The 23,490-nt window shown below is 34.3% G+C and overlaps 1 protein-coding gene across 1 annotated transcript; it reads right to left on the bottom strand.

The window, feature by feature from the left end:
* Positions 1 to 13,077: 13,077 nt before the first annotated feature.
* On the bottom strand, positions 13,078 to 19,502 carry LOC115713495 (developmentally-regulated G-protein 3). The gene is made up of 10 exons (XM_030641979.2): positions 19,254 to 19,502; positions 18,631 to 18,684; positions 18,281 to 18,454; positions 17,205 to 17,276; positions 16,557 to 16,616; positions 15,904 to 16,013; positions 15,214 to 15,513; positions 14,356 to 14,547; positions 13,682 to 13,733; positions 13,078 to 13,550 (listed from the first exon to the last, which is right to left on the bottom strand). Exons 1-10 carry the CDS (start codon positions 19,293 to 19,295, stop codon positions 13,500 to 13,502), a joined length of 1,107 nt encoding a protein of 368 aa, XP_030497839.1. The 5' UTR covers positions 19,296 to 19,502; the 3' UTR covers positions 13,078 to 13,499.
* Positions 19,503 to 23,490: the final 3,988 nt, after the last annotated feature.

Below are 23,490 nucleotides of genomic sequence, written 5' to 3'. Positions count from 1 at the left end.
ATGTTGTACTGGGAGTACTGGGTTCTAAAAATACTAGAAGTGAACTTACATGCTCACTGATTGAGGGATTTTTCTTCTTTAAATATATATATAAATATATACAGATACAATATCTGATATACATATATATAAAAAAAAAACTTTATAATAGATTTTAGTTATATTAATAAGTATGTTTTTTTTTTTTACTTTTGATTTTAGCATTGATAAATACACTTATATACATATAAAAAAAAAGAGAAATCAAACTCCCAAAAATTAGCATCGTCTTCAGCTTCCTCTCCTGAAAACCCTAGTCGTCCACCATTGCCCATCTCCAGTCACTCTCCAAGCTCGAACCCAACCGCACCATTCACCCCTGCACAAACCATTCCCATCTGCACATCAGTCGAACCACCACCGAGCAGCTGAACCACCCAATCACACCCTTCGCCCAGTCGACCTACACCCTCTGCCCAGCCACATCGACCCACAACCCGAAGCCACCATTTCCCAATCGAATCACCAACAAGCTCAAACCACCAACTCTGCATCCTTCACCATTCCGTGAGTCACCATCACTCGTCCATCCATCAACAAGCTCGACCTCGCCTTCATCAACTCATCATTACCACCGAGCCTCCATTTCGCTCCTGCACAACCACGAACCAGCCACCGTCACAAGCTCCAGCAAGCGCATTCGACCAAGGTATTCACCATCGAGTGCTATTCACACGCATCATCTCAGCAGCAAGAAATTGAAGCCCGCACATTTCAGCCAAGCAAAAGTAATTCTGGGTTTGTGAATTTAAATTGAAAAGCTATTTGGTTGGAAGGTTCAATTGGAGAGCATTGTGGTTTGTGTTAGTATATTGCTCTGAGTTTTTTCTGAATCTGTGAAGTGCAATTGTGTGAGTTTGGACTATTGTTGAAAAAGAATTGGTGTTGCTGAATTTCATTAAGCAGGGGTCAACATGCCGAAAATTAAGAGGTGTGCTCACAAGCCTCCAGAAAAGGATGCTCGAGAGGCTAAAAAATTTGTTTCACAAGCTGCTGAAAAGAAATACCTTGATTCAGTTCGCCATAAAGAATTTTATGTCGAGCGAGGAATGATAATAGTGTTGGGTTTTATGCCCTAAATAAAACTCTATTTCAATGTAATCCAGATTATTCAATATCAATAAAGTAACAGAAGTATTTTTCATTCATTTGTGTATGTTTTGGTTCAATTAATCAATTGTTTGTCTATTTGATTTATAAATTCATCCAAACCCCTTTTCACATACTTGATCAAGTTTATTGTGTTGTCAACACAGTGGAAAGTAAACATGACTATGTGAATAAAGTATTCCTAGATTTATCAGAACACTGGATTTTACTGATATGACAATCTACAACAGAGTTTACTTGCATTTGGAGAAATGTTATGTTCTTTCCAGAACATAGGTTAAAGTAAAGCTCAGGTTGGATGCATGGAGTATGCATTGGAATGGACCGATATTGAACTTTGAAATAGATTTTTGAAACTTACCGTAAATATCTATTCAATTCAATATCATAAGTTGATCCTAGATCACATGATCGAAATCCTGATATGGTTAGGCTCAATCTCAAGAGTGTTATTCGAGTTCTTTGATTTGTTAGTTAAGCCTAATTTTTGGTTAGGGCAATACATACATTTTGGGAACACGGTAGTGCGATTGAGTGGGAGCGCTAACATAAATATGGAATCTATAGCTTCTATCTGGCGAATAGTAAGCAAAGGGTGATTTCCCTCGAGCTTAACCAAACGAGATAAATGATTGAGTACTCATTTCACTTAGTTGAAATATCATTTATACAGGGTTAAGTGTTTTAAGGATAAAATACATTGTAGGGTGTTACGGTAATTTAGTCCCTTTACAGTGTAAATCATCCATATAGAGGATCATTGATCACATTAGGATTATAACAATGGATAACTAATGATGTGTCTATATGGTGGAACATATAGAGCATTCTATATACTGAGAGTGCAATTCTGAGTTCTATGTGTGGATTCAACGAAGAATTAATAAGTCAGTGAATTTAAGTGGTAAATTCTAGATCTGCTTATTGGAAGCTCGGATATATAGACCCATGGTCCCCCCACTAGTTGAGATAATATTACTTGTAGGACTCATTTAATTGATTTTAATTAATCAATTAAATTCTCAAGATAGACTGTGTCTATTTGAGAATTTATCACTTATTAAGGGCAAAACAGTAAATAGAGATTTTGAATGGCATATTTATTAATTAGGAAACTTTAATTAGTTTTATTATTAAAAAAATAAATGACAATATATTATTTGATAATTAATTTTAATTATTAAATAATTAGATTTGACATTTATGTGGTTGAATAAAGGAATTGGCAGTTTTTGACAAAACAGGAAACTATCAATGTAGGAAAAGGAAAGTTGGAAAAGTGGCAAGCCTTGTTTCCACAATGCCTAGGCCGGCCACTTAAGCTTCCTTTTCTCTTTGATTTTTTCAATTTTAAATGTCAATTAATTCAATCATAGCCCTGGGTGGTCTTCTATAAATAGAAGGCAAAGGCTTCAGTTTTCATAACACATTCACAACATTATTCTGACAGAATTTTCTCTCTGAAAATTCTCTCTGAGCCGCCACCCTCTCTCTCTCTATTCCTTCACTGTTTCGAAATCTATAAGTGTTAGAGTAGTGCCCACACACATCAAGTAATACCTCAACAATAGTGAGGAAGGCTGTGTAGAATTCAGAAACAACAAAGAAGGACTATCGGGCTCATATCTTGATTATACTCTGCTACAGAAAGGAATCAAGGGTTAGAGATCTGAGTGGGAGGAGACATATATTCCGCTACACCCAATGTAAGATTTCTGATACTTTTATGTGTTTAATTTTCCATCGTTTTAGAAGTTCATATTTAGGTTGTTAAATCAACATATTTGTGAGTAGATCTAAGTTCCTGGTAAAATAACTTTGAACAAGTAGGGGATGAGGACTTCGGCAGCATGCCGCCATGGCTAATAGAGAACATAAAGAAGAGGAATTGGTTACAATTGTGCGAAGATCCGGCTTCTGCAGTTTGTCAAGTGGTAACGGAATTCTATGCAAATTTTCTGGCACATGAATTGCCAGCTGAGATTACGGTGCGAGAGGTTAAAGTGAAATTTTCCGACAGAGACATCAATCATTACTACTTGCTCAAAAATGTGACTTGTGAGTTCTCTAAAGATGTTGGTAAGCTCACTGATGAGCTAATGCACAAGATTGTGCCCGAATTGGCAACTCCAAAAGCAGAGTGGGAAATAGATAGGCGTGGTGTGTTCCGTTTCAAACGGACTGATCTGAAGCATGATATCAAGTGCCTATATAATTTCGTGCAATCCACTCTGCTGCCTACGTCACATGACTCCACAGTGAGTCGAGAAAGAATGTGGATGCTCTATTGCATCGTGAAAGGCAAGAAGATTAATGTTGGCAAGGTGATAGCGAAAGAGATCTTCGAATGTGCACACCGGGTAAAAGGGAAATTATTTTTCCCATGCCTCATCACTGAAATTTGTAGATGCGCCAATGTACCGATGTTGAATGACGAAGATCCGGTTCCAAGAAAAGGAGTAGTTAGTTTCGGGCCTGATCGTGCCCCAAAACGTACCACTCCATCCACTGCCACAGCTTCGACTTTAAGGGATCCAATGGACGAGCGGCTGTCCAAGCATGAGGCTCTACAACAACATATATGTGAGCGGCTGCAGACTCACTGGAACTATGAAAGGGAGCGAGATGCATGGATGATGCAAGATCTTCGTCGCAACCAGTCTAAAACAGCCGCTGCATTTCCCGCTTTCCCGGAGGAAATCCTTGCGCCTTGGGGCTTCGTTGATAATGAAGAGAGGGACTCCGGTGGTGGAGAGTCGGATTGTTGAGGGAGTATTTATGTTATCCTTAATTAATTAGCTTAGTTTGACTGTTTTGTGTTGTGTTGTTGAAATAAGTGTGCTAGTTTAAGTGTTGTTACTGTTTGTGTTTGTTATGTGTTTACTGTTGTTGTTGACTTTAGAATTGTGTGTAGTAAGCATTATATGTGTTAGTTAGGTTGCTTTGTCGTGTTTGTTACGTTCTGTTTTAGCTTGCAAATGAAAAAAATACTGCTTGCGTTTTTAGCTTGGTTTAGGGTAGCGCTCGATGATGAAAAGTATTCATTTTCCTCCATTTGTGGAGTGCCATGGTTTGTGTGTTGAAAATGCTAATTTTAAGTGTTATTTTTGTCTAAATTCTAGCCTATGAGGAATGCTTTCAACAATTGTGTGCTTGTGTTATCCCACCATACCTTGAGTTTTAGAATAGCTAACACTTTGAGAGAGTTTAAGCATCTAGAATTAGTTAGTGTAATCCTTGAGGCGAAATCCTAGCGAGCTTTATGACTTAGAAATGATTTAGGCCATCTTTGGACGTTTGAGCCTTTCTAACCTTCCCTATAAAATCAATTTTTCCCTAGTTACCCAAGTTTGAGCCGTTTAGCCTATTCTTGTTGTGCAGCCCAATCATACATCTAACGCCAATCCTAATTTGCATTTTCACATATATCCTAACTTAATTTCTCACTTGTCAAGAGCCAAGTTTCACATTAAGTTTGGGGTGAGTGCGGTGAGTGTAACTTGTGACGAGCTAATTCAAGGTTATACTTTTAGCCACATTGGGGACAATGTTGGGTTGTAAGTTTGGGGTGGGGGAATTAGCTCACAAAGTATATGAGTATGAACTTTCAATTAACATTCTCTTGCTATTTATTATATAAGTATAATATAGTAATAAATGTCTTTCTAATATATGAAAAAAAAAAAAATCAGCAATGAAAGAAAAGAAAAAAAAAATACATGTGCTTGCAATTAAGTTTGGGGTGTTCCACCCATTTTAGTTCAAAAAAAAAAGAATAAATATAGCAAGAGAAGTCAATTTTAATATCAAGTACTTGTGAGTATTGAATTAGGGAAGAGGGTCAAGAGAAAATAAAAAATCTTAAGGAAGAGGCTCGGTTTTTGACAAGCGAAGTGGTTAGGTGTTGAGCTAGCTTAAATACATCCCTTACCATACCCTAACCCAAGCCTAACATTTCAAGCCTAGTCAAGTCCTTTTGATCTAAGTTGTAAAGCTAAGCTACATTAGTGGAGAGGATTACACTAGTTCAACTTACGGAAGCAAACTTTTTAAACTTGAGGATCGAGGGGTAGTTGTGATAGAAATTCAAAGTGTTGGTGGGAAGTATTTGCACACTTATTTGGTCGAATTACTCTTGGTAAGTTTTAAGGACATAGATAGCATGCAAAATTCTGTTGACACACACAAGTTCAAGGCATATTCACTACTGCCAATTACACTTCCATTTCATCTAATTCTGAGAGCAAATTTTGTCCCTAAACCAAGTGTGAAAGAGCAAGATTTTCTCTGCTGCAAGCATCTTAGTGTCGCTGTCATTCTCTGTTTTTATTGTTTAGTTCTTTTTGTTTTTCATTACTCGAGGACGAGCAATATTCTAAGTTTGGGGTGTGATAACTCTATGGTATAGAGTTAATTTTTATGCTTTTAAACTAAAGTATTGTGAGGAGAGTAGTGAAATTGTGTTTATTTGCTTCATTTTAATTAGTTTTAGTGTTATTTTCTATTTAGTAATCTAACCTTTAAGTCTTGTAAATATTGATATTGTTGGGTGTGTTTTTCCAATTAACTGTGCTTATTGTGTTGAAAAAGGAGGAATTAAATTGATAGGAAAAAGAAAAGGAAGCAAGGAAGAAAAGGAGGACAAGCTGAAATTGGGTTGATTGCTGAAGCAATGCTGAAGTGAATTCAGCATCCTGGCAGTGACGTGGAAACATGAATTTCACTTATCCACCTCAGCAACTTCGGTCTAGTCACTCAAATTACACCAGCCAGCTGACGTGGAAGAAATGGGTCTAACCCTAGTGGGCCAAAGTGGAAAAGTTTGGGCTTCTATTTTGGGGTAGGAGGTTGGTACCCTAAAAAACCCAACATCTAAAGAAGAGAAAAAAACCAAGTACACGATTATCATCCTCATCATCTCGTACTTGAGCAGCTGCATTTTTTCTGGAGGAGCTTTAATTGCAGCAGGAAGTACAACAATGAAGAAAGAAGAGGGGACCAAGCCTAGTGTTTGACTTTTCTTTTACGTTTTCTTAATAGTCTTCTTTATTTTCATCTTTTATTGTCGTTTGTACTTAGTATCGAAAACTTCTTAAGATTGTAAATTTGGGCAGCAGCCATGGATGAATTGTTTTTAGCTTGGATTTTATCTTCTTACTTGAATATGAGCTAAACTTTTGAGGCTTGAATTGCTATGAACTTCTAAGTTGGGTATGATTAAATTTTAAGCTTACTTTAGCATTTGTTTGCCTTTGTTCATTCAAGTGAGTTTCATTTTAATTGATTGTTGTTTCTTGGCCATGAATAACAATTTGCTAAGCTAGATCTTGTACCGGAAGGGCTAGATCTAGTAGTTCAACTTGAATGAAGCAAGTGAAAACCTAGATTTAGGCTTTTCTTTGTAAGTGGGATAGGAATATTTCATTTACCTTGCATAACTTACCAAATTAATGTTTGAATAGTGTTCTGCTTGCTGGTTTGATGTAGGAATATATTGAGCTAAATGGTAGAATTAAAGTTGTGAGTGTTGGAAAATTCTCACAAGCCTAGAGGACTTTTTTGTTATCTCTGTGCAGAATGCTAGAGTAATGTTGAATCGATGCTGTACTGACTGAAAAAAAAACCTGACTAGAAGGAATTAGTTATTCAAGCCATTTTTTGCCATATTACACTTGTTATCTTGCAGCCAATTTTTCTTAGCAGCAGTAGTTTAATTCTAGCAAGTTTAATTCATGTCAATTTTAATTTTGAATCATTACTCAACCATTTGCATATTATTTGCTTTTACTTTAAGTTGTAATTAGTTAGTTTTACAAGATATTTTTGTTTGCAATCCCTGTGGAGACGATCTTACTTATCACTTTATTACTTGTTTGACTGCGTATACTTGCGTATATAATTTTCACAACAACTGTCTTAGTTCAAATGAGTAAAATTTTTTATTGGGACATGACCTAGACATACCAGAGACATATTTGAGGCATTAGAATCAGATTCAGAGAAAGTTCATTTTTGAGCACTTGGAGCACCCGATACTCGGGCACCCAACGCCTAGGCTGACAATTTGTCAATCTGGGCCACTTCCAAGTATTATACTGAAAAATCCAACCGTGCATCTGTTGGGTTTTATGCCCTAAATAAAACTCCATTTCAATGTAATCCAGATTATTCAATATCAATAAAGAAACAGAAGTATTTTTCATTCATTTGTGTATGTTTTGGTTCACCTTTTCAATTATTTGTCTATTTGATTTATAAATTCATCCAAACCCTTTTCACATACTTGATCATGTTTATTGTGTTGTCAACACAGTGGAAAGTAAACATGACTATGTGATTAAAGATTCCTAGATTTATCAGAACACTGGGGTTTTATTGATATGAAAATCTACAACAGAGTTTACTTGCATTTGGAGAAATGCTATGTTCTTTCTAGAGCATTGGTTAAAGTAAAGCTTGTGTTGGATGCATGGAGTATGCATCGGAATGGACCGATATTGAACTTTGATATAGATTTATTAAACTTACCGTAATGTCTATTCAATTCAATATCACTTAGTTGATCCTAGATCAAATGATCTTAATCCTGATATGATTAGGTTCAATCTCAAGAGTGTTATTCGTGTTCATTGATTTGTTAGTTAAGCCTACTTTTGGGTCAGGGTGATACGTACATTTTGGGAACACGGTAGTGCGATATTGAGTGGGAGCGCTAATATAAATATGGAATCTATAGCTTCTATCTGGCGAATAGAAAGTAAAGGATGATTTCCTTCGAGCTTAACCAAACGAAGATAAATGGTGGAGTACTCATTTCACTAAGCTGAAATATCATTTATACGGGGTTAAGTGTTTTAAGGATAAAATACATTGTAGGGTGTTGCGGTAATTTAATCCCTTTACAGTGTAGATCATCTATATAGAGGATCATTGATCAAATTAGGATTATAACAATGGATAATTAATGACGTGTCTATATGGTGGAACATATAGAGCGTTCTGTATAGCTGAGAGTGCAATTCTAAGTTCTATGCGTGGATTCAACGAAGAATTAATAAGTCAGTGAATTTAAGATGTAAATTCTTGATCTACTTATTAGAAGCTCAGATATATAGACCCATGGTCCCCACACTAGTTGAGACAATATTACTTGTAAGACTCATTTAATTGGTTTTAATTAATCAATTATAATTCTCAAGTTAGATTATGTCTATTTGAGAATTTATCACTTATTGATGACGAAACTGTAAAGAAAGAGTTTATAGGGTATATTTATTAGTTAAGAGACTTTGGTTAGTCTAATTAATAAATATAATAAATGACAATATTATTTAATAATTAATTATAGTTATTAAATAGTTAGAATTGACATTTATATGGTTGAATGTAAAAATTGGCCTTTTTTGAGAAAATGGGAAACATAAATGATAAAATAGGAAAGTTGCAAAAGTGAAGGCTTGTTTCCATATTGCTATGGCCGGCCACTAGAGTTGCCCTTTATCATTTAATTTTTCATTTTTTAATGCCAAGTAATTCAACCCTAACCCTGTGTGGTATTCTATAAATAGAAGGTAAAGGCTTCAGGAAAACACACATCACAATTGCTTTTTTTATTCTTTCACAGAAATTTTCCTGAGCCGCCACTTTCTCTCTCTCTCTCTTTCTTCTTCTCTGTTTCGAAACCTCTAAGTGATAGAGTAGTGCCCACACACAGCAAGTAGTACCTCAATCATAGTGAGGAAGACTGTGAAGAATTCAGATTCAACAAAGAAGGACATTCGGGCTCAGATCTTGATAATACTCTGCAACAGAAAGGAATCAAGGGTTAGAGATCTGAGTGGAAGGAGACATATTATTCCGCTGCACTCAATGTAAGGTTTCTCATACTTTATATGTGTTTATTTATATTCGTTTTAGAAGTTCATATTTAGGTTGTTAATCAACATACTTGTGAGTAGATCTAAGATCCTGGTAAAATAATTCCAACATCATCTTGTTCTTCATCAAAAATGAGGACATGAGTGCTTTCGGGTAAGATACAACACATCCTGGGTGCCAGAATCAAGGCCCAGTGCACAGGTTGACATTTTGTCAACTTGGGCCAATTCTGAGGATTTTTTTCGAGAAGTTTTCTGGGCATATTCTTCGTTTCAACAAAGATTAAGGTTCATCTATTTTTGGGGACCAAACAGAACTTTCAGATGGCCTAAAACTGGACCTAGCGCCCAAGTTGACATATTGTCAACTTGAGTCCTTAACAACCAATTTTTCAAAAAATTGTTTGGATATTTTTTCCATCACTAGAAATAACGAAGATACAAGAAACTCGAGAAGAAAACCACAAATTAGAGGGCTTGGAAACTTAGCCCAGCATCCCGGTTGACCTGGTGTTGGGCCCAGCGCCCAGGTTAACAATCAACCTGGTGCGCTAGTTTTGATCACTCAAATGTCAATTCTGCTTTGGGCATTCTCTCTGGAATGGTCATAAATAGGGTAGGAGACCTCGTCCTCAAGCTCTAGAACCTTGGAAGTATCAAAAAGACATCATGGAAGCTCCAAAATAAGCACCCAAAGCCCAAGTTGACAAATGTCCTGGTGCGTTGGGTTTTTCTTATCCGATTCTGATTCTGTCTCGACCGTTCGTCTAGTTTTCACAATCGAAAGCCATGAATTCAAAAAAAAATCAAATTCATATCTTCGCATTTCTTATTTCTAACATGGTAAACTACTCGGAAATGGGGAGTTTCGAGTCTTCCATTTTCGTAGAACAACAACATCTTTAAGAAATGGTGACTAGCTTTGCCAGAACATAAAATGGACTAAGTGATACTAAAATATCACTTAGGCATCAAAAAATACATCCTCAGGATGATTTCCCACTCACCCAGCGTCCAGGTTGACGTCATATGTCAACCTGGGCGTTGGCCCTAGAACAACCTTTAGTAAAATGGTCATAACTCACTCAATTTTGATCTAATTGACACGATTCAACTTGTATTTTGAAACTATTTTAATGCTCTATCAAGTCATGTCTCACATTTCAATTGCAATTCTAAAGATCGGCTCCAAATTTTACCTTAAGAGAGCTACAAATTTAAGCTACAACTTACCTAGAGCGGGTCCGCCGTCGTAACCCGGACTCTGAAAGTTGACAATCAATCTCAGAAGTTAATTTTCACTGTTAGTTCATCATCTACAGTCAAAAATAGCCAACTTGAATTTTTTTCATTTTTTTATTCTTACTTTCAAGGACCTCCTTCACTTATAAAAGGAGAGCTCCACTAGCTCATTTTTCACATTCAGAAAAGTACCCATAAAGTCAGAGCATCTCCCTCTAGAAATTAGAAATTTCACACTAAGCTAATTTTCTTATAATTCTCTTGATAAATAAAAACTCGAAGTAGACGTAACTCCATTACCATCACTACATGGGGAGTGAACTACTATAAATTTTGTGTCTCTCTAAATTATATACTTACATTCAATTTTCATGTTGTCAATCTAGCGAGTTGGTGTTGGCCACTTTTCAACGTTAAGATATTGGTACTTTCATTGAGATCCATAGCTCGAGTTCCCCAACTACATTTTGATTTCTTTGCTCAGAGCTTTGTTTTGAAAGGAATACATAAGTTCAAGCAAGTGATCATCCATGAACACACAAAGTAACACTACCACTTTTGGTAGTCAGGCTACTACTCAGCAAGCAGCATGCACTAAGATTCTCCATAAGGAAGCAAACTGCAACTGAGCGTTTGAAAGGACTTGAACTCGGGAATGTGGATCTATGGGATCTCTGCTCGATATGGAACAGTCGCCTGTTAGGGAAATGAGCAATGAGCTAGCGTCCAAAAGTATTCAGACTCAAGATCGCAGTCCTACAAGTCCACCACACGCAGTTGATAGGACCAACCACAATTTTCTCAAAGCAATTCGAACAATGTGGGGAACTAATATCTTCCGTGGGATTCTCTTCACAAGTATAATGAGTTTATACCACCCCGTGATCCTGCAAAGGGAAAGGGGCCTGCAGTCAGACATAGGGGAAAAACTCAAAAGCTCTACCACGAAAGTGAAGAGTATGAGTTTCATAGGGTGAAGATCAATGAACTACTCCACAATCAGAATTACTTCCATGATGAACGGGGTTCTTGGTGTAGGTACTTTGCCCAAGGTCCTGACGACCAACAGTACGAATACTTCCCATGGGTGCTTGGAGACGTGTTGAACTTGAGCAATCAGTTCAACTCCCTCCATACATGTCAATCTAAAGAAGACTATTTTGAAAAAAAAAATAGTCAGTATAGTACTGCGAGCAACTGCTCATGAAGCAAACGCTCGAGAGATGAATCTATCATCATACGGGATAAATCTCCATAATTGCTAGCAAGGCCACACGACCAAGAAACAATTACAAGGCATATGTCAATCAATGCCTTTGATCGACTTGGAATACGAAAGAGCCTGCATAACAACATCAATAGGAAGTGGCGAGTTGATACACACATCCCCACACATGGTGTGTGTAGGGCCGAATTCGACACCCTTGCTGCTTTGGTTAAGGATATCACCCTTGCTGCTTTGGTTAAGGATATCACACATGATGTAGTTGTCATTCTCGTGTTGTTGTGGTGGTTCTATCCGTGGGTGTGGAAAATGAAGACTATAAAATACATTTCTTCTTCCTTCTCTATGGTTGTTTTTTGGTTTTTTTTTTATTCTGGTTCTTTTATAAATACATTTGACGAGCTGACTAGAAAAAAGATTTTAAAGTGTGTGGTTCTTTTATGTTTTTCTAAGTGGTTATATTTGCTTATTGTTTTACATTTATTTTTGTGTTACTTTAGTTTTGTTTTAGTAAGTTTTTATTTTGATTTTCTAGGATTGGACTTGCAAATATAGCTGCTATTGCGTCTGGTGTTGAGGCTGTACAGAAGATTGTTAGTTTTTTTTAATTATTTTTTCCTTTTCTTTTGTTTGATTTGTTTTAGTGTTGTTTTACAATTCTTTTGCCATGAATAATTTTTGACATTGATTTCACTATTTTTTTCTCAATCTCCCAAAATTAATGGTTGTTTTCTGTCTATCCTGGTCTTGCTGTAGGGGTTGTGTCCATGGGTGTGGAAGATGGAGAGTTTTTATTATTATTATTATTATTATTATTATTATTATTATTATTATTATTATTATTATTATTATTATTATTATTATTATTATTTGTGTTTACAGTATAAAAGAAAAAAAAAAAGTATAAATATAATATCTACCGTGTGGCAGTAAAATTAAAAAATTTTACCCAAAATTAAATATTTTTGTAAAAGGCCTTTATATTTAATTGTTGTTGAAAAGAGTTATAATTCTTGCCGAAGTAGGCATATCATATTTGTTAAATAATATCATTGAACTAATCTGTATTATGTAACATTGTTACAATAGCTGTGTAGATGTGAGAAAAAAATTACTGTTTTCATTTATTTTGCTTTAAGTTTGCTATAAATGAATATGACACACCAAACATTCCAGGTGAGAATGACAACTACATCAGGAAATAGAGTAAAGGGAGACCTACTATAATCTTTCCTTCTCTACAGTCTTCTTTCTCTTTAAAAGCAATTCAGATTTTATTGCTAAGATTCATGCTAAGGCAAGTATTTAGGAACATAATCTTAAGTTTAACAGATTCCATGAGAAAAGACTCGAAGAGCCTTTCAAATTTTAATGGTTTAAAGCTACGCTTTTAAACAACAGTAAGGTAATAAGTTACCCTTTCTGAAGGGTAACATATAGCAACTACTGACATGTGGAAGTTATTATAGGGATATTAAAAGAAAATTTCTTTTCTGATTGTATAGAACGATGAATATACCTGAATTTGTTGAAGGTCGTAAATCAAGCAAACGAAATACATGAAAACTAAAAATTACTGTCTGGTAGTCAGTTCAATATATAATACATTACTCTTGAAACGATTTGCAAGGATTCAGAAAATTTAATAAGAGGGCTAATAACATCCGAATTTGAATCCCTAGCTACCGAGTTGTGTTTGGAAAGCTCATCATCATCATCCATGTAGTTCATTCAATCTTCATTACATCATCAAATACAGTCAGTCAAAATGGTTACACTTTCTAGAAGATTTGCTTGACCATAAAACTAATAAATTTACATATCAAGCAGTCTCCATATTGTGGTAGTTCAACTAGAATGAATAATTGAAAACAAAAAACAAAAATGAGTAGGAATAGTGCGGCCTGCTCTGATATTTCAAATCTTAACTATTCTTAGGACAACACTTGCAACCGGTTTCTGATCATGAATGTGAAAAGGCAAACAGGTCATCTGATTTGCCAATTTCACACCTTTTTTATGATCTGGACAACATCTTCATCTTCCAACTCGTGCTCCTGCCATTTTCAAAAGCTTCAAGTATGTGATACTACTTTACAGAATATAAAAAGTAATGATTCATGATAACAGAACAGATAGGGAAGAGGGAGAGAGAAAATAGCATAGAGAATGAGGATATATTACAAACCTTGCCAACTCTCTGGGGCTTGTGTTTCGCACTAGACCCCCAAACCAGAGCACTGCAACAACATTGGTCAGAGGTAACTTTCACTTGCAATGTAACATTAAATTAAAGAAATAGAATAGACAGAGTCAACATGAAGAGGAACAGAACGAGAAACTGAAATTCAAAATAGTTGTCAGATGAGAAGAATATCTACTACACCTAAATACATTAGAAACTTATAGAGGTGTGTAGTGACCCACATTTTGAAAAAGATGCAAAGGGGGAAAATGTCTCAGCCTGACCTTCTCCCAAATAAATTAGGGAGCCTCACTTACGAAGAGAAAATCCATAGTTACCAAGGTAGAAGTAATAAGTTAAAACACACAAAGCAAAACCATGTGTGAAGTGACCAGTTTTACAAGTGATTGTTCTGAAGCCAAAGAAAAAAGAGGGGAAAATAAACAGCTATTCGACAAAGTAAACAAGCTACAGCCGGATTAGACAACCAATGCAAATAAGCCAAAACCATAATAAAGTATTATCACAATAGTTGTCATGTTAACTGTCCTAGATGCAGCCGTATCATGGCACAGTTAAATTCTTTCTAAACAACCTTTTCAGCATTCACATGTTTGACAGAATAATTGCCAATTATATGTAATCAGGCCATGAAGATTATAGGTGAGGCTACTTACTATTTAAACTGTTTAAGCATGTCCTTGTGAATTCGCTCACAGAAATCCTCAACTGTTCTCCTCTTGGATGATAGAATTACAGGGTCTTCGTAATCAGGATTCATCCCTTTAGGTTTTGTGTAAATTCGAGTTAAATTAAGATACTCCCATACTTTATCAAGCAAACCATCGAGGTTCCACTCCAAGTGAGCACTGCATAATAATCATAGTGGATTACATATTAGACAATTAACATTGATAAAAATTTTGGTTAGAAATCTACCATATGTGAGCCAACAATATAAACCATAAAAAAAAACATTTTCCTACTTTGTTTGTTAAAACAAGCAGTGGAAACAGAATACTACTACTAGAAGAAAACAAATACAAAAGATGGTGTTATTCAGAATACTATTACTACAAGAAAACAAGTATAAAAGATGGTGTTATTCAATCCACCCTTAACTAAATAATAAATGAACCGACCACTGTCAATATGCCCAGTAATAGCGTTGAAATATACAAGCGATCATTCCTCTTTTCAAGTATTTCCAGTTATTTCATTTTTACATAGTAGGTTTATGTTAAAACACAAAAGGAGGGACAATCATTGATACATTTTAGACAACTCAAGAACAGAAAACCTTCTGCCCATTTCTGAAGACTATGAATGGCATAAGCAGATTTCTTATAAGATCAACTCAAGTTAGTGGAGTATTCAACAGAATAAGCTAATCACTGAATTAAAATCAAAATAGATCTTTAACAGAAGTTTAAAGAATTTAAGATAAGTCAATCGTATAATTCAGTCCCTGCAACAATTATTTACTACAAATTCACAGAGAAAATGACACTTTGGAGATAAAAGAAATACCATACCTAATTGGACAATAATGTGGAAGTTTATCCAAAATTTCCAACTCTTCAAGAGTAATCTGATCGATCTTGTTCACAACATAGATGCAAGGCATGTATATCCTACTTCCCTCAATTACGTCTATGAGATCATCAGCAGTTGCGTCAAACCTAAGAGTGATATCAGCATTGTGAATCCTGTATTCACTACAAATTGCCTTCACTGTATCAAGGTCCAGATGTGTGTTAGTAACTGTTGAGGTAAAATTAATTCCACCTTTGTCTTTCTTTCTGAACGTTAGATTAGGTGGTTCTTTGTTCAACCTGCTCTCAAAAAATAAAAAAGGATCGTTTGAGGAAAAAAAATTATTGAAAAGGGACAAATGGATAAAAGGAGCCAAGTTGCAACCGAAAAACATGGTTTTTGTACTGAGAATGCCTATTGCTTCAAGTAGCCATTCCTACCCACATCCATCTAACATTATCTTTTTGTTTTCACTTTAATTCTCAACCTTAATGACATACACTGAAAATAAAACTTTCCGGTCATCAAAAATAATCAAAACATACATTGTTTAAGAAAAGTTATTTATGAAATCTTCAATAAGAAAAGATTAACATACAGTACTTCTGCATAATAAATTTCCTTTGTAAGAAGAATAACCAGACATGTAAACACAACAAGGGAAAGAGCATCAACCAGATAAGTCATACCTTATGCCAAATCCCTCAAGCTCTTTCTCTATCAGGCGCTTATGAGTTATTGGCTTTATTGCATCAAGAACAATTAAAATGCAATTGCAAGTCCTAGCAGTGCTTATAACCTGGAATAGACAGAGGTGTATCAATTAATAAGTGACTTCATGAATGATGAATGAACATTTGTAGACCACTCAGTAGACATGTATATGCACCAAATCAAGACTCTTGACACTCAACCAACACCATATACTTTTTTTTTTTTTTGCCAGTTCCACTGTAGCGGAATGAAAAAATTAAAGGCACCAAAACAGGAAGGAAGATGAATCTCGACCAGCACATACTTTTTATTGATTCTAATGTATAAAGTAATACATTTAGAAGAAGAAAAAAATCCTTGATTGTGCCTCCCAGTTAAACCTCTATCACAATTTACAAAAATATTACCAGTCTCACGACACAAACAACCATTTTATACAAGTGAAGTGAATTAGATATAATGTCCTTATTCATTCAGCATCAGTTCCATATGAATAAAAACAAATTAATATCCAATAAACTGAACATTAGACATCAAATTACTATTAACAAAAACAGAAACAATGATAAGCTGTGAAACAATTCTTGCCAATAAGCAAATTGTAGGGAGAAAAAAAAATCATGTTTACCTGCCTTCCTCTACCCTTTCCATCCTTTGCACCCTCAATAATTCCCGGAAGATCCAAAAGCTGCCCATTAAAGCACAAGAGTTAAATGATAAAATGTTGGAAAAAGAACAAAGAACTATACAAAGAAAGAAATAAGCGAGTAAAAAATTAAAGCATTGATCCTAGCATTCCACCAGACAAGCCACAATGGCACTTAAAAGAAAAATACATAAACACAGCGACCAGTTTGTTGGTAAGTTAGCCCATTTCAGTTACTATGCTCTTTTTTAATACATACAATAAATTAATTTCATATTCTAGAACAAATTTTAATCCCAGCAGCTAAAAGTTCCAGGGAATAAAAGGAAAAGAAACACAAAGAAAGAAAAGAAGTGAGTCCGAAACTAAAGCATTGATCCTAGCATTTCTACCAGACAAATCACAATGGCACTTACAAAAATTACATCAACACAGCTGGCAGTTTGTAGATAAGTTAGCCCATTTTAGTTACTATGCTCTTTTTAATATGTAAGTAAATTAATTTCATATTCTAGAACATACTTTAATCACATTCATAGCAGCTAAAAGTTCCAGGGAATATACGAAAAGAAAACCGGAACAGCTAAGTGGCTCTAAACTAAATGAGTAAAAATGCAAAAAGCCCACTACCTGAATTTTAGCACCTCGGTACCCAATCACACCTGGGATGCAAGTTAAGGTAGTGAATTCATAGGAAGCAACCTGTAAACATAAAGTATCATGAAACTTTGAAGATACATCAAAGACTGAACACACATGAACATACAAAGAATACTGAAAATAATAAATTAATTTCACAGTAAATAACTTATTAGATTCCTAGAAAGTCCGGTAAACAATAACCAAATTTGGAGTTTAGTCTTAACAGAACAGTCACATCTTTAATTTTTCTTCCTTTTTTATTTATTTATTTATTTTTTATGTGTACGTTCTACCTGCTTAAAATTTCAACAAAATTCAAGTTGAGATTCTTTTAAATTTATTATTAATGTCAGAGAGGAAATGTGTTCATGAAACTCAGCATAAAACTTTGGGAACTTGATAAATTTAATCCTGAAATGCTTATTTTTCTAAACAAAACAGGAAACATTATTACCAATAGGGCTAAAAACAAAATATTCTCTAAGTCTGGCTAAAATTAGTTGATCCATTCTTGTATTTTGAAAATAGCAAAAATTCTTCCCCTAACTTAATGTTTACAGAACATCAATTCTAGTCAACATTAAAACAGAAAACAATGAAAAAACCCTAAGTCAAAAATCAAATCTAGTTTTCATATATAAAACTTGTGAAGATTTGAGAAAATGATTGTTTTGTTTAGCGAAGGGAGGCTTTTGTTATTAATTATCCTAACCAAAATTCAAAATTTAAAAGAGTAGTGTGGTAAAAATAGACCAAAAATAATTACTTCATCCCCAACTTTTACAATGTTTGACAGCTTGATCTCCCTCCTTTTATTTAATTATTTTGCAAACTAATTCTCAATCTTTTTGTTTTTCGTGTATGCACCCTAAAACTAACATTTCTTAATTTTTTATTAATAAACTTTTGATCAAATATGGTGTATCTTTAAACAATTACCAAAATTTCAAACTAGAAAATATAACTATAGCACCTATTTCCATGCAAGAACATGATAATATACTTGAGACTTAATTTAATTTGCAGTTGCACTCAGAGAGAAACAAGAGAAGAGAGTTGCATACCTCTGAAAAGGTCCCTGTTAATTTATTCAATAGAGTAGATTTCCCAACTGATGGAAAACCCACCAAGCCAACTCTTGCATCTCCACTTTTGGTAACATCAAATCCTTCACCAGCACCACCAGCTCCTTTCGTCGTAGGTGTAAGGAGATCTCTCCTTAACTTGGCAAGTTTAGCCTATCAAATAACGGACAACAATATACAGGACAGTAACTCATTTGGACAAAGCAATACAACAAATTTTCACAAAAATCAACACAAGTGAAAGAATAACACATACAACTGATCAAATAAAATGAAATTAAGAAGAAACTTTGACGTTCTCTTTAGTTCAAAACAAAAACAAAAATTACCTTGAGCAAACCCAAGTGATGAGCAGTTGCTTTATTCTTTTGAGTCCTTGCCATCTGCATAAACAAGGGAATTATATATTATTAGCTCAAAATTTCAAATCATCAGAATCTCTCTCAGTTAAATACATCCAGCTAAAATTCAGCACCGAAAACTTATAGATACATTTCTTTTAGTATGAAACAGAGTAGGCACTAAATGGCAACACGAACCAGACATAAACTTTTGCCCATTATTTATCTAAAACCCATCATTCTAGAAAAGCCCAAACCATCATACAATCTTAGAATTGGAGAAAAAACAAGTGAAGCTATTTCTTTCCAATAATTTCGTATGGACTTACAAACTACAAACAGCATAGACTAATAGAAGCTTTAAGCCAATACATACAATAATAGAAACTAGAAAAAAATAATAATAAGAGTAGTCTTTTCCCCATGAACAAATTTACAGAAACAAAGAATTAAAGGTAAACCACCACTTAGAAACCTATAGATAAAATAAATAAATAAATAAAAAGTTCACATTACTGTGAGAACATAATATGGATAAATTTTTGAAATTTTGATTTTGATTTCATCTAATCACTCTGGGTTCAAAATTTCAATTGAATAAGAAAACACACCTCATCTTCGATATCCTTGATCTTCTGCATCACGGTCGCCATTGTTGAAGATTGAAGTAGAGAGCTCGGAACAGAGGAAGTATCAGATCAGTTTGAGTGTGCAATAGCTGCGATGATTGGACCTGGAAGGAACTGAACAGTAGAGTGTTCTCAATGCGATTTAGGAGTAGAAGGAGGAAGAAGAAGCTACCAGAAGCAGCATTGGAGGCGTTCCTTGTTATAATCGGGAGAGCTTTATTTATATAACGGACCACTGGCCCAGTGAATAAATTGGGCTTTATTAAGGGTTCGGGTATTTTTCTTGAGGGATTTCACAATTATACAAAAATAACACAAAAAATTACAAAAATACAGCGATTTTATAATTTTATTTATAGAAAATAATGTCTTTTGATATATTTTTTATGTTCCACTCTTATTAATTTGTTGTTAATTTTTTTATTATTTGTATTTATTTTTTGTTGTTGTTTAGATGTTATTTTCTTATTAATTTATATAATTTTCTTATTATTTTTGTATTTCTTTTTATAAAATACCGTAAAATATTTTAATAAAAATTATAAAAATAGTTCATTATATAATTATTCATTTTATAAAATTTTAGCTCTCTTAACATAGTCTTACAAAATTATCTCAAAAAAAAAAAAAACTTAGTCTTACAAAAATATGGCATTAAATCTAAAAGGTATTATTTCATAAATTTATAAAATACAAATTTACAGTATTTTTAATATTTTTATAGTGTTATAAAATAATATAAAATAAATGAGAAGAAAGAAGAAGAAGAAGAAGAGAGAAAGAGAAAGTGAATGAGAATTTCTTAGTTATTTATTACAACGGGGTGAACCCCTATTTATACTCTTTGTGCTGATCATGGAATACCTCACCAGGAAATTGGCTCAAAGTTCTAATAATAAGGGGTTCAGATTTCATTTGATGTGTAAGAATCTCAGACTGATGAATTTATGTTTTGTAGATGACCTTCTTATATTTTGCAAGGGTAATATGACATCTGTGAATTTTATGTTTGATGCTTTCCAAAGATTTTATGATACCACGGGTCTGTCTGCAAACAACTCGAAGTCCCATATATACTTTGGAGGAATCAATGATGATTGCAAAGCTAATATCCTCGAGAAGGTCCATATGGCTGAAGGTAAATTCCCTCTTAAATATCTTGGTGTTTTTTTGAGACTGACAAGATGGAAATTATCGGACTGTGGTGTGATTTTAGATAAGCTCAGTAGTAAACTTAACTGTTGGGCTATATAGTAGAAATCTGTCTTTTGCTGGTAGAGCTCAATTGATTCATTCAGTCCTCTTAGGCATCAGAAACTTTTGAATGAGCCTGTTTATCTTACCTCACAAAGTTACTACTGCTATTGATAAGAGTTGTCGTGACTTTTTATGGAGAAAAGTTGCCAATAAGAGTAAACTTCACCTCCCTTCTTGGGAGAAAATTTGTCTTCCAAAAAAGCTTGGTGGTGTTGGATTTTGTGAAGGGAGAAAATGGAATATGACTTTAATGGCCAAATACCTTTTGGCTATCGCTAGCAAACAAGATATTTTATGGGTGAGATGGGTCAATTCTATTTATATCAAGGATCGATGTCTGTGGGATATTCCTATCAAGCAAGAAATGAGCTGGTATTTCAAGAAGCTTTTGAAGCTAAGGAAGCAAACTGATAAGACTGTCATTTCACTGTTGGGAATTATTTTACCAGGATCTTAGATCTACTCACAAGTATGTTTATTAACATCCTAAATATGAACTTTCTAAAACGATAAAATAAACACATATAAAGTTAAGAAAACCTTACATTGATGCAGCGGAATAAATGTCTCCTTCCACTCAGATCTCTAACCCTTGATTCCTTTCTGTAGCAGAGTATAATCAAGATCTGAGCCCGAATCTCCTTCTTCTTCAAGCTTTGATCCTTCATAGTCTTCCAATCTATGATTGAGTTACTGCTTGCTGTGTGTGGGCACTTACTCTTTCACTAGGGTCACGAAAAAGATGAAGGGAAAAGAGAGAGAGAGATTTCGGCCAAGGTAGAGAGTGAGGAAGGCTCAGTTTTCTGAAGAGAGAAATTTCTGTCCGAAAGGCTTATTAAAAACTTATTTTTGACTGAGCCATCACTTTCTATTTATAGGCAACTTACTAGGTTTAAGTTTAGAATTATTTGGCATTAAAATAATGAAAATAATAATTTGAAAAAGCCTTATAAGTGGCCGGCCATAGGTGTTGTAATGGGCCCCACTTAATTTTGCAATTTTATCAAATTTTATCTCTATTTTCTCAAAAATGCCAATTTTCCAATTCTAACCTTTTAAATGCCAAAACTAATTATTTAATAATTAAAATACATTATTAAATAATATTGTCATTTAATTTAATTATTAATTAGACATATAAAGTCTATTAATAAATAAATAAACCTAGAAAACTCTTTTCCTTACAATTTCACCCCTGCTTAGTGAAAATTCATAAAATCAGACATAGTCTAACTTTAGAATTATAATTGATCAATCACGAATCAATTAATGAGTCTTACAAGCAGAATGTTCTCAACTAGAATGGGGACCATGGATCTATATGCTGAGCTTCCAATAAGTGAACCAAATTTACCAAGTAAATTCCTACTTATTAATTCTTCGTTGAATCCACTCTTAGAACTTAGAATTGCACTCTCGTACTTATATAGAGCATATTGTATGTTTCACGATACCAATATACTATCTCATTTAACCATTGTTATAATCTTATTGTGATTTAAAGATCCTCTATATAGATGATTTACATCGAGATGGGATTTCTTTACCGTTCTCACCCCTCAATGTATTTTGCCCCTTAAAACACTTAGCTACCTGTAAATGGTGTTTAGTGATCTAATAATTAGTCAGTTAAACAAGAGCTCATCCATTTACTTCTATTTGCTAAGCTCGAAGGGAATCATCGCTTAACTTCTATACACCAAAGAAGCTATAGATTCCATATTTATGTTCGGCACTCCCACTCAATCATACTATCATGTTCCCAAAATATACGTATCACCACGACCCAAAAGTAGGCTTAACTAATAAATCAAAGAACATGAATAGCACTCCGAGTTGAGCCCAAGCATATCGGGATTTAGATTCTTTTCAATCTTAAGATCAACTACTGATATTGACTTGGAAAGATATGTATAACGGTAAGTTTGTAATATCTTAACTTAGTTGCAATATCGGTCCAGCCCAATGTATACTCCATACATTCGAAACTAGTATACTTTACTAATGTCCTGGAAAGAACATAACACTTACTCCAAGTGTAAGTACACATCATCGCTGATTATCACATTAGTGTAAATCCAATAACACTGATGAAACAGGGACCAAAACTTTTGATTCATATGATCACAATCACATTCCACTGTGTTGACGATACTGTAATTGTGAATAAACATATGATTTGGATTTAACAGATTTTGTGTGTATGAATGTAATAAACATATTAAACATATTAAACCATTAGCATGTAAAATTCATGCAAACATCAATCACTTCAAATTTCTTATATTGATAACTAATCAGATTGTAAAGAGTTTTATTTAGGGCATAAAACCTAACAAACTCCCACTTGCACTAATATAAAACAAACTGCGCAAATAGGTCAATCTGATGTCTTGATCTTCAGATCAAGTGTAGTATATTTGAATCCACCCAAACTTCTGGAAACTAGTTCATAAATACTCTTATGAAACATCCTTTACTATATGCTTTACTCATCAAGGGATACCGAAATCTTTACTGTTTTAAAAGTACATCTGAATTAACAGAGGACATATCTCTCATATTTTAAAATATGTAATTGAGATAATACAGTGTAGACTTTTCTTCAGTGATATAACTTTCTGGTATTTTCGAATAGACCAAGTTATAGTTCTTCTCTAGTAGAGCTTGAATTATTATACAATAATTCCTCCACCCCCAAAGTAAGCACCATCTTAAGAATTTCGAAATTAGATGGTGTGATACAAAGACAACTGATACACAGTTCCTTAATATCTGACATATAGATCACTTTCATAAATCCTTCTTGAATATCTTCTAATGTTCCCTATTTGATTACATCTCAGATAGCTCCCACTCAATAGCAGATGTCTGGTTAAATAATACTTTTAACCTCTGATTGTTTAGAGAGTTACCTAGTTGTGACTTTTGTATTAGTCTGAAACTTTAAGTCAAGACTAAG

Source organism: Cannabis sativa, chromosome 4, assembly GCF_029168945.1.
Source record: "Cannabis sativa cultivar Pink pepper isolate KNU-18-1 chromosome 4, ASM2916894v1, whole genome shotgun sequence".
NCBI classification, from domain to species: Eukaryota; Viridiplantae; Streptophyta; class Magnoliopsida; order Rosales; family Cannabaceae; genus Cannabis; species Cannabis sativa.
The sequence above is the reverse complement of the archived record's forward strand: the minus strand, read 5'-3'. Positions and strand labels throughout refer to the sequence as shown.